Here is a 10,476-nt window from a genome sequence, read left to right on the forward strand (position 1 = left end):
AGACAAATTCAGTTTCCCTACAAAATATTTGGAATTTTCCCCCCTCCTCTTCTGGCAGGGAAATTGTTTGGTCGCATTGATTTATTAGAATGACATAGCTCCCAGTATCATATCTAGACATTGGTTACCACTCAGCAAAAGGATGTGGTGAGATCACATCACCAAAATAATAAGGCACTGGAGTTGCTAATCAGGAGGTTACATATCAACAGGGCAGTTTCAAGTACTTGAGGATGACTTTGATATTTGTAGGAGTGTGATTTATTTCTTTTTTCAATTTACAGAGTCTGGAAGATACCTGGCACCAGTTACTCTTCTATTCAGCTCTAGTTTCCTTTACAGAAGGAAATTAAAATCCTGATAAATGTATTTGCATGAATATAGGTTTTCCTAACTGGTAAGTTTTTGCTTAAGACAATCATTTTCAAAACATCTTAGCAGCAGAAGAAAATAAGTATTTTCCCCAAATCTCTTCCTTGTGAGTTTAGTGGGATGTTTTTGGAACTCGTATTTTACAGATGCAAATTAAAGGCGGGGGGGGGGGGGGAGCAATCTTGCCTTGGGAAGCCGTATGACACCAGCAGGAAGATCCAAAAAGAGGCGCTGGAAAGAGGAGACCTGCCAAATTCCACTGTCGTGCCTGCAGGTTGAGTTGCTATCTGCCTGTGGGGCCGCGGCTCCCGACTCTCCTCCAGTTCTGCAGCTGGAGGCAGCAGCTGGAGGAGAAACCCTTCTGCACAGACAGCCCGGCCTTACATAGGAATTGTTCTCCCTTGATTTTTTTCCTTCTACGGACTTTTTTTTTTTTTCCCCTACCTCGGGAGCTGATTATTATCGAGCTGAAACGTATTTCCTTCTGAAAAGTGGTTTGGGTTTGTTTTGTGTTTGGTTTCCCCCCCCTTCATTCGCACAGACCTCTCTAGTGGGAAGAGGCTTAGATCGGGATTGTGGAATTTTCTCAAAATGTGGTGACATGCGTTTCTACTGCGCTGTATATTTTCTTACTGTCTTTGCGTCACATATTTTCCAGCAATTTTGAGAGATGTAAGGAATAGCTTTTAAACAACAGGCAAAGAAGTGGGGGGGATTATTCCAACAGTCTTGCAACTTTGGAGTATTTCATCTTCTTCAAAAGGCGAGGGGAAAAAACCTGTCCTTCTGAGCAAATAATTAGAAGAAGACTGGGAATACAATAATTACCCCAAATGGAAACCCAGACTGCAATCAAACAATACGGCTTTTGTAAACCGGCTCCGCCTGTAAAAAAATCTAGGAAATCTCATAACTAGAACTGTCGAAATCTTTTTCTTATGCAACAATATGTAAAAGACTCCTGAGAAATGAGGAGTAAACGTGGAAACCCTGTAAAATAGCATGATAATGAACTTGCTCTGAGCACTGGAGATCGCCTTGGCGTTACTGACATGGATTCCTTCAACCACAAAGTATTTTCTCATGTTGAAGAATTTGGGACAAATTACATTTCGTGATATTTCGCCAATAAACAAGCACGTGAAGACAAATAAACTGGGACTTGCCATAATCTACCTTGATCGTTGTGGAATTTGAGGGGACCAAAGTAATTGGGAGCGAGGCAGTGTGGTTTTGAATGAATGTCCTTTATGAGAGAGCAGAGAGAAGATAATTTACATCCTTCATATTTTATACTTTTGCCTCTAGGAAAGAAAAGGCCAGCAGAGCCCCGACTATCATTCACTCATAATGATGGCATTCAATCTAGTGATTCACAGTGAATCATATAATAAGGTTTCCATTTTGTGCACGGGGAGAAGAAGGAGGGGCGATTAAACTTTATTTAGTTCGCATTCACGTCCCCAGCCTCCTCTTTCCCTTGAACTGCTTTATGGTTTTGTTTTGGTTTATTTATTTCTTTATTTTCCCTTTAATTTTCTCCAGTTCGGCTACCCCCCAGCAATAAAAATCTCTGGAAGAAACGCTGACATGGTTTATTGTACGGTTATTATTTTCCCTTCCGCGGCATTTCATACGAGCACGGCTCTGCTTTCGTGGGCTCTCGGGGCCGGGCCAGGCCGGGCCGGGCCGAGCTGGGTCGGGCTGTGCCGCTCCGGAGGTGGCTCTGCCCCAGCACAGAGGATGCAGAGCCCCGGCCAGCGCGGCCCCCGCAGGCGGTAACTCCACGGAGTGCCCGGCCCGGGGAAGCCCCGCCGACCGGGGCACGGCGGGAGCCTGGGAGCAGCCCTGGACGGCGGATTGCAGCGGCACAGGGAAAGGGGGAAAACTCGCTTTTCGGCATTTTGTCTCAAACTCGCCCCCACACCCTCCGTCCCTGGGCACGGGAGGCACAGCTCGCTCAGCGTACTCGTCTTGCGCGGGTTTGGGTCAGGGTGCGGGGGTTCCGGCACCCGGGGCCCTGCTCTGTGACTGCAGAGCCCCTCCACACACCGGCAGGCACATGCACAGGACCGCGGGCTCGCTGGCAACGCAACCAGCGGGCGGATGCTCTCGGGACCCTGCGAAGCCCTTCAGGTAAAAGCCGAGAGGACGGCAGGGTAAAGCTCTGGGGGCTGGGAGGAGGCGCTGGCTCAGCAGGGAGGTCTGCACCGTGGTTGCGAGCCGCGCATCAGCCAGTGCGCCCCATCAACAGCTGCTCCTGCAGAACCCCGTGAAAGGCAGCCGGAATCACCCCAAGAAGAGATCGAAAGAAAGGCACCGAGCGGGAAAAAGGCTCGGAAAGCACAAGCATCCCGGAGCGAGCAGGCGAGGCGAGGCAAGTCGGTGCTGACGGGCAGGGGCAGAGGTGATGCCACACAGGAACCGGCTCCAAATGCGCCTGGAGGAGAGGTGCTCTTCTCCAGCAGAGCCGGTACCTTTGCAAGAGCTTTAAAAAATATATTAAATTAGATAGGCGTGTTGTCACTAAAGGGAAACCACCGCCTTAGCCATGGGGCTTTCACCAAGCCAGCCAAGTTCCCTTTTGGGCAGAGGGAGTCTCGAAGTCTGCTTGACATCTTGAAGCTTAAATAACCGTAAGGCATTGTTACTCCCTGGCAGCAAAGTGCCTCGTTACGCCTGATTGAGCTAATTGCTTTGAAATAGGATATATTATCTATAATTATAGAGATCTTGGAGGAGACGGCCAGCCTTTTCTTTCATCTTTTCCAAGTGCATCATAATGTCGCGATCAAATTAATTTAGGCCACTTGAAATAGTGCCTTCCTTTCAGCCCGGCTCCTCCGACCCTCAAAGAGAAGGGGGGGACGCCTCGGCGGCCGGAGTTTGGCCGTCCAAACCGTTCCTAGTGACCTCTCGAGGACCAGTCCAGGTGCCTGAAGCCTTAAAAGTAGTTTGGGTTATGTTTAATCAGGGCAGAAGGGAAAGGGGAAAAGAGAAAGATTAAAAAAAAAAAAAAAAAGACAAAAAAAAAGACAAAAATAAAAAAAGAAGAAAAGAACTGAGGTCTTTCAGCATTTTTCCGACACTCAGCGGAGGAGGAATAGCGGCGGGAGCAGGGAGGGCTTTGAGCACTTGAAGGGCTTTGAGGGCTTGTAAAGCCCGCGGGACATTTTTAGCACTTGCGATAGATCTGGCTTTTTGCCCCCAGGGCTGAGGCTCTCACAGATGAAGCAAGGTTGCTGAAGGCTGCTCACACAACACGCAGGGAGCGCGCAGGGAACGCGCAGGCAGTGCCCAGAGCGGCAGAGCTGCCCCGGAGCCGCCTGTGCCCAAAGCCAGCTCGTGTCCTGCGAAACTGTCTGGTCTCCTAAGAGCTCCTGTCTCGGGAGAAATAAAATAGGAACAAGGGAAACAACAACACCCCTCTCCATTCTGAGCTCTGTCTTTAAGTCAAAGATAACGTTTACAAAAGGCAGACAATGCCCTGAATTGGTTTAGTGCTGCCTCCTGTCCTTTCTCCCCATCCCCCATGCGCTCCCTCAACCCTTGTTGTATTCCCACCGAAATAAAATGCTATGGGTAATGGCTTTGCCTAGCACATTCATTATATTGAAACGGGACTGTTTAGGATGCTAATTGCCCAATGTTGTTATCTAGCACAAGTGCCTTCAGGGAAACGCCACTGCTCCCAATAAAAACACTGGACTGGAACAAGCACCCATAAAGTCACCTATTCCCCCGTGCCCTTTCACTTCGATTTTTCTTACAGCCCAGGGAGGAAAATAAGAGAGAGGCATCTAAAAGCAAGCCAAAGTATCAACACCATGGAACAGGTACTAAAAAAGTTCCTAAAACTTAGCCGTGTTTTGGTCACCCAGAGCGCAGCGAACAAGGTAGGAAGAGTTTGGATACCAAAAATTTCCCGCTAAACAGAGAAATCAGCCTTGGGAGAAATTTCGTTATGCAAATTTGTTTTTTCCATTCCTAACTTAAAACTTGTAGATTTCATTAAGAAAGACGTGAAAGAAAGAAAGGAGCAAGAACCGAAAGGAACTTTATGTTTTCAGCCCAGGAGCTTGCCAGCACGTGAGTTAGAATCAAGTCCTTGCTATGATACAGTGATTGAAATACCACCGAGTATGACAGAAGTGTAAACACAAAGCGCTCATTGCTGGGAGATAAATAGAGAGCTAATTATCTCATTCTGTCAACTCTCAATGAGAGCGGGATCGCGCTCTCGCTATGGGACGCACACGCACCTCTTCAAACCTCAGCAACATCCCAAGGTTACAACCATTCTACAAAAGAAAAGTGAGGGAAAAAAAGACCTCAAACAAGTCAGCAGCTCTATTTTTAATATTCGTATTTCTATCGAACAGCGAGATCGAAATCAGCCCGTGGGCTGCCTCGAGGTCTAATAAACACATCACTTAGTCTTTTGCACAGTTAAGTTTGGAATCAGGGGAAAAAAATAATAAAAACCCCAAACAAGATCCTACCTGTAGGATCGGGTGGAGGGAACACCGTGACACCGTGAAACACGATGCATGGATATATGTGCATGTTTTCTTAGTCAGGGGTGGGGTGGGGGTGCATCTTCGTGTCGAGCACCAGGCTTTGGGAAAATGTCGTGTGATTGGTAGAGCAAACTAATTTTGTCAGGCTGAATGTGCTGATGTCCCAGGGCTAAGGCGCCTTGCTCCCTTGATGCGGGTTAACGTCCTCAATAGTCCCCCTCCAGCTGAAGCCTTTGATCAGACCGCTGCTGGCGCCTAAAAACAACATCACTTGTCTGCCTATTAGAGGCACTGACTAATCGTGACAGATTGTTTATTCTCGCAATTAGCAATGCAGCCGCTTCTCCGAGCACCCCCTGCCCCCCCGCCCCGACGCGGCCCGACCCGGCCCCCCGGCCCGACGGGGAGCGGGGGAGGCTGCGGGCAGCGGTACCGGCACCGGCACCGGCAGGGCGCGGGGCCGACCTGGGCTGGGATGGGCGGCGGCACCGCTGCTCCCCGCCTCGCAGGAGCGCTCAGCAGGGCGGCACGGATCGGGAGGGCGATTGGATGTGCCAGTGTGAGCCATGTGTCGGCGAATAGGTCTGCGCAAAGTGCGTTCACTCTCATGTGTAGGAATGCGGGGGGGTAGCCTGCAAGTCGCCTACAAATCATCTTCACTAGAGTATGATCCATACATGAGCACAGCACATGCGGGAGGTAGGTATGATGTACGTGCAGGACACTGTGAGCACGCCGCAAGGGCACATGATCACGCGTGTGTAAGATAAGTGTGTGTAGCTGCTCGCAGGACAATTCATTTCAATCAGGTCCTGTTGCTTATCAGTTAACAAAATGTCTATTATATAAATTCATTTCATAATCTATATGCTCCTAATCTACCATCTTTATTGGGTTCAGTTAAAAGGAAAGGGAATTCTCTGTCCCTCCCCGTTTAGATAATTGCCCTTAAATGACTGCAAGAGGCTCTTGTGTTCCGAGGAGATTAGAGCCCTGCAGCTATCAATAAACTTTTCTCAGCGAGCGGCCAATCCCGTTATTAGAGAGCGGCTCCGTTTTACTGCACATCCGTCCTGGGCGCGGGGATAAGAGATCGTAAAACGAATTTACAAAACAAAATAGCTGGGACTTTAAGGGCTCAGGGGCTTATATGTTTCTTTTTACGTGAATGAACATTTCGTTATCTGCAGACACGCACACATCTATGCCATGAAAAGTGGTACAATTTATGTGTTGTGTATGCGGGTACGTACATAAACGCAGATCTCCGCAGTCATATCGAACACACCGCAGGGCCGGCGTTCACTTAAAAACAAAACCAACAAACCAACCAACCCCCCTAAAACCACTGTTTCGAGGCGCAGCCAGGCTGTGGGACGGGAAAGCGGCTCCTTCCCTTTGAGAGGTCACACTCGGGACAACCCGGTATCTGCCGGTTTTGGAGAAGAGTGGGCTTGGGCCCGCTCCCTCGCGCTTACAGGCAGAAAGGCTGGCTTATTTTTTTCCGACGTTAATACGTTTTTTTCCCCGAGTTTTGAGCCTTCTCGTCCCCGCGCCGGGGAAGGGCACTTCCCGAGGAAGGCAGCCCCGGCCTTCCTTGCTCCCGCCTGAGATGAGAGCTGGGGAGCGGAGAGGGGCTGAAGGCAGCGGGGGGGGGACGGGGAGGAGGTGCAGAACGGGGCTGGGGCGAGCGGATCGGGGCGGGATTGGGGGGTGCGGAACGGGTTTTTGGGGAGCAGAGGCGGGATGGCGAGAGCGGGACGGGGGGATGCGGGGCCGGAGAGGGACGCGGGGCGGGCGGGACGCGCCGCCGGCGATCCCGGCCCCGCCCCCCCGCCCCGCCGCCAATGGGGCGGCGCCGCCCCGCCCCCCGCGCGCTGGTTGGGCGGTGCCGCCCCCGCGCCGCTTTATCAGGGGGCGCCGCCGCCGCGGGGCCGGAGCGTGTCCGACGGTTCCGTGCGCCCTCCGCGCCCCCGGCCCTATGCGCGGCGGCGCCCATCGCTCCCGCCCGGCGCTCCGGTGGCGACTACGGGCCGCCTCTGCATGGCCCCGGCTGTGGATATGACCGCCGCGCCCACCGGGGTCCGCAACGACGAATTGCCCGCGTCCGCCTTCAGCAGTCCCGGCGGCGGCGGCGGCGCCCTCCCCGTCGCGGCGGCGATGGGCGGGGAGGAGGAGAGCGACAAGCCCAAGGTCTCCCCATCCCTGCTGCCGTTCAGCGTGGAGGCGCTCATGGCCGACCACAGGAAGCCGGGAGGCAGGGACGGCCCCGAGGGCGCCGGACCCCCGCCGGGCGCTGGGGCGGCCGCCCGCGCCAGCCTGAGCCCTCGGTTGGGCGCCCTGACGGCGGAGGCGCCGGGCTCTCCGCTGCCCCTGGGCGGACACTTCTCCGTCGGGGGGCTGGTCAAGCTGCCCGAAGATGCGCTCGTTAAGGCGGAAAGCCCCGAGAAGCAAGAGCGGAGCCCTTGGATGCAAAACCCACGGTTCTCGCCGCCTCCCCCGAGTAAGTAGAGTTCGGAAGCGGGCGGACTGGGAGCGGTCCGGGGCGGCTGCGACCCGGGCAGACCGAGGGCAAAGCTGCGCGGGCGGCCGGGGTTTTCCTGTTGGTTTTACCCTGCCTGGCCCCTCCTGGCACACTTCTCCCTGTCGTTCGCACTGTCTCCTAGGCCACTTCAGCCCGTTCAAATTACTGAACGGGTTCGAGTGTGTGCGAAGCCAGAGGATAGCTGGGAAGGCATAGGAAGAGCGGCCGCGCCAGGGTGAGGTCTTGTGACAAATATTAATAGAAAAGTAAAATCAGCCCGACCGGCCTATTAGTTTGACCTGGATCTCGAACTGACCACGCAAATCTTGACTCAATCTCAGCGGTGTTTTCTCAGAAAATGGCTCAAATAATTCTGTAAGGACCCCCATAGATCGATCTCCTGGGGGCGGGAGCCTTGCGGTCCTCAGCCCCACCGGCTGCCGTCTCAAGTGTTGCATGTCCGAAGTCTGAAGAGCCACAATTGCTAATGTTTTCCTGCTTTAATACAGAGTTATCTAAATTAATAGAAGTAGCAGCGGGAGAGGTGGGACGAGAAACGCCTGTTAATCATCTCCAGCGGCTGCGCTGAGCCCGGGTCCAGAGATCCCGGGCTGCCTGCCCTTGGCCTGGTCGCGCTCCGTCCCCACTCCGGATCCCGTGGAAAGGAGCGAGCTTGGGCTGAGGCTCTCCTGAGTGTTTAGGGTGCCCGTAGCAAAGCTGCAAACAGAGCTATTTTCTCTGTTCCTTGGAGGAGGGCAGGTTTTCTGAGGAGTTGTGTAGAATTTAGCAGCGGTTTAATTTATTTAAATTGCAAAGTAAAAGTTGTTATTGCTAAGTAAACCGGGGACAGATGGATGTTGAGGATCCTTAGAGGAGAGGAGCGGACCGGTGAAGAGCGGTAGATAGAGCCTGAGTGTCAATGCAAACCTCGTAATTAATTACATGCTTAATCCGGTTCCCAGGGGCCTAATGAAGAGGGTGTGAGACTGAGAAGCCAGCCTGTTTTGTTTATTTTTTTTTTCCTTTAATCCGATAAAAAGGACAGGACTTCTTTTTTTTTTTTTTTTTTTTTTTGGAGGGTCATTCCTTTAGTTTATGACTCCTGTTCATGAGCCGGGATCCGTGAAGGCAGGAGGTGGAGGGTGTGTGGGTGCCTGACTCCTGCCCTTTGCCGAGTTTTTTTCCATGGATTTGTTGGAGGCTTTCCTGTTACGGACACCCACTCTCTTTACTGGAACGGGAAATGGCAATTTGAAGTGTGCCCCAGGCAGCCCTGGAGGATTTGGGACACTTTCCTTCGAGTGGTACCTTATTGCCTTCCTCTCTTCACCCCAGTTGCAGTGGGGTGGGGGCTCTGCGGGCCGTGGGGTTTTGGGCACTGCTAACCGAGATGTCTCTCTCCTTCCCCTCTCCCCCGGCTGCTCCCGGCACAGGGCGGCTGAGCCCTCCAGCCTGCACCCTGCGCAAGCACAAGACAAACAGGAAGCCCCGGACGCCCTTCACCACGGCACAGCTGCTGGCCTTGGAGAGGAAGTTTCGGCAGAAGCAGTACCTGTCCATCGCCGAGCGTGCCGAGTTCTCCAGCTCGCTCAGCCTCACCGAGACCCAGGTGAAGATCTGGTTCCAGAACCGCCGCGCTAAGGCCAAGAGGCTCCAGGAGGCCGAACTGGAAAAGCTGAAGATGGCAGCCAAGCCCATGCTCCCGCCCGCTGCTTTTGGCATCTCCTTCCCGCTGGGCGGCCCGGCTGTGGCCGGTGCCTCTTTGTACGGCACCTCCAGCCCTTTCCAGCGGGCAGGGCTGCCTGTGGCTCCTGTGGGACTGTACACAGCACACGTGGGATACAGCATGTATCACCTCACATAGAGCCTGAGCCTTGCTGAGTCCAGCCCGCTGGCTGTCTGTTCCCACTGATGACACATGCACTCCCTCCCTGCTCTTCTCTGTGGACTTCCCCATGGACCCTGTGGCAGAGACTCCTCCAGTCCAGCTCTGCTTGACCTCTCTGCTTTCCTCTCTGACGCTGGGCCCCTGGCCCAACACTGTTCTGCTCTCCTCAGCAGTCCTGGGGAGCTGGCAGAAGCCTGAAGCATCGCCCCAGCTCCTTCCTGACACAGGGTGTTGATGGGCCAACCCTGCTCTGTGTCCCTGGGGTCCAGCTGGCAGCCTGGAGAGAGTCCCCTGCATGGGGTAAGGAACTGTGGAAGAGAAACAGAAAAAGGGGACTGAAAGACAGGACGTTTCTCTTACTTTCTGCAAGGCGAGGTCAAGAGGCAGAAGTGTAGAGCAGCCTCTCCTGTCCCTGTGTAACAGCGCTGTCTGTTACTTGTCTTTGTTCCTCCGCCAGCTCCTTTGGAAGGGGCTCTGTGTACTATGTAATATACTGTATATTTGAAATTTTATTATCGTTTATATTATAGCTATATTTGTTAAATAAATTAATTTTAAGCTACTGTTTGCAGTTTGTTTGCTCACTTCTTGCCCTGCCGGGGGTGACAAAAGAGATCAAATTTGTGTGTCAGGGGGACAAGAGAGAGGGACTGGCTCTACTAGCCAATTTTCCCTCTTCTCCAGGAGACTTCAGCTGGAGGGATGGTGAGATGCAGCAAGTTGAAAGTTAGGCCGATGTATCCTGGAGCTGCCCTGTCCTCACAGCTGTCTGAGATTTCTTCCTTTTCCCCCTACTGCACCTCTCCAGCATCAGCTCCCACCGTATCCCTGCCCTGAGGGTGCAGGTGACTGCTACTACTCCCCAGCATAGCCTTGACTTGGCTTCCTTAGCCTTAGGAAGGAGAAAAGACGTTCCTCTCCCTTCCACCTGCCTCTGTCCGGGAAGCTCCCGGCTGTGGCCCTCCTCGGCAGCTTCGGAGACCTTGAGGGATGGTGTGAAATGTCCCACACCTCAGTGTCAAGCCTAGGGAGAGACCAAAGGCTTTCCTCAGAGCTCCTTTTGGCAGCCGGTATTGCTCAGGGAAAGGGAGCACCAGGATTTGGGGCGATGGGGAAATAGGTCTGTCGCGGTTGGGGTGGTGCTGGAGAAGGGGATAAAGCACTTTAATAAG

At 53.1% G+C, this 10,476-nt stretch overlaps 1 protein-coding gene across 1 annotated transcript; it reads left to right on the plus strand.

Annotated features, from left to right (window-relative positions):
* Positions 1-6,849: 6,849 nt before the first annotated feature.
* MSX1 (msh homeobox 1) lies at positions 6,850-9,867 on the plus strand. The gene is made up of 2 exons (XM_051798481.1): positions 6,850-7,395; positions 8,850-9,867. Exons 1-2 carry the CDS (start codon positions 6,936-6,938, stop codon positions 9,278-9,280), a joined length of 891 nt encoding a protein of 296 aa, XP_051654441.1. The 5' UTR covers positions 6,850-6,935; the 3' UTR covers positions 9,281-9,867.
* Positions 9,868-10,476: the final 609 nt, after the last annotated feature.

Source organism: Manacus candei, unplaced genomic scaffold (genome assembly GCF_025592945.1).
Source record: "Manacus candei isolate 608988 ecotype Guabito, Panama unplaced genomic scaffold, ASM2559294v1 h1tg000048l, whole genome shotgun sequence".
Classification (NCBI taxonomy): domain Eukaryota; kingdom Metazoa; phylum Chordata; class Aves; order Passeriformes; family Pipridae; genus Manacus; species Manacus candei.

What these genes read in the sequence shown, in the direction of transcription:
- MSX1 (XM_051798481.1), top strand. Translation starts at nt 6,936, where the DNA reads ATGGCCCCGGCTGTGGATATGACCGCCGCGCCCACCGGGGTCCGCAAC. An exon ending in GTTCTCGCCGCCTCCCCCGA is followed by an intron (nt 7,396 to 8,849) that starts GTAAGTAGAGTT and finishes CTCCCGGCACAG; the next exon opens with GGCGGCTGAGCCCTCCAGCC.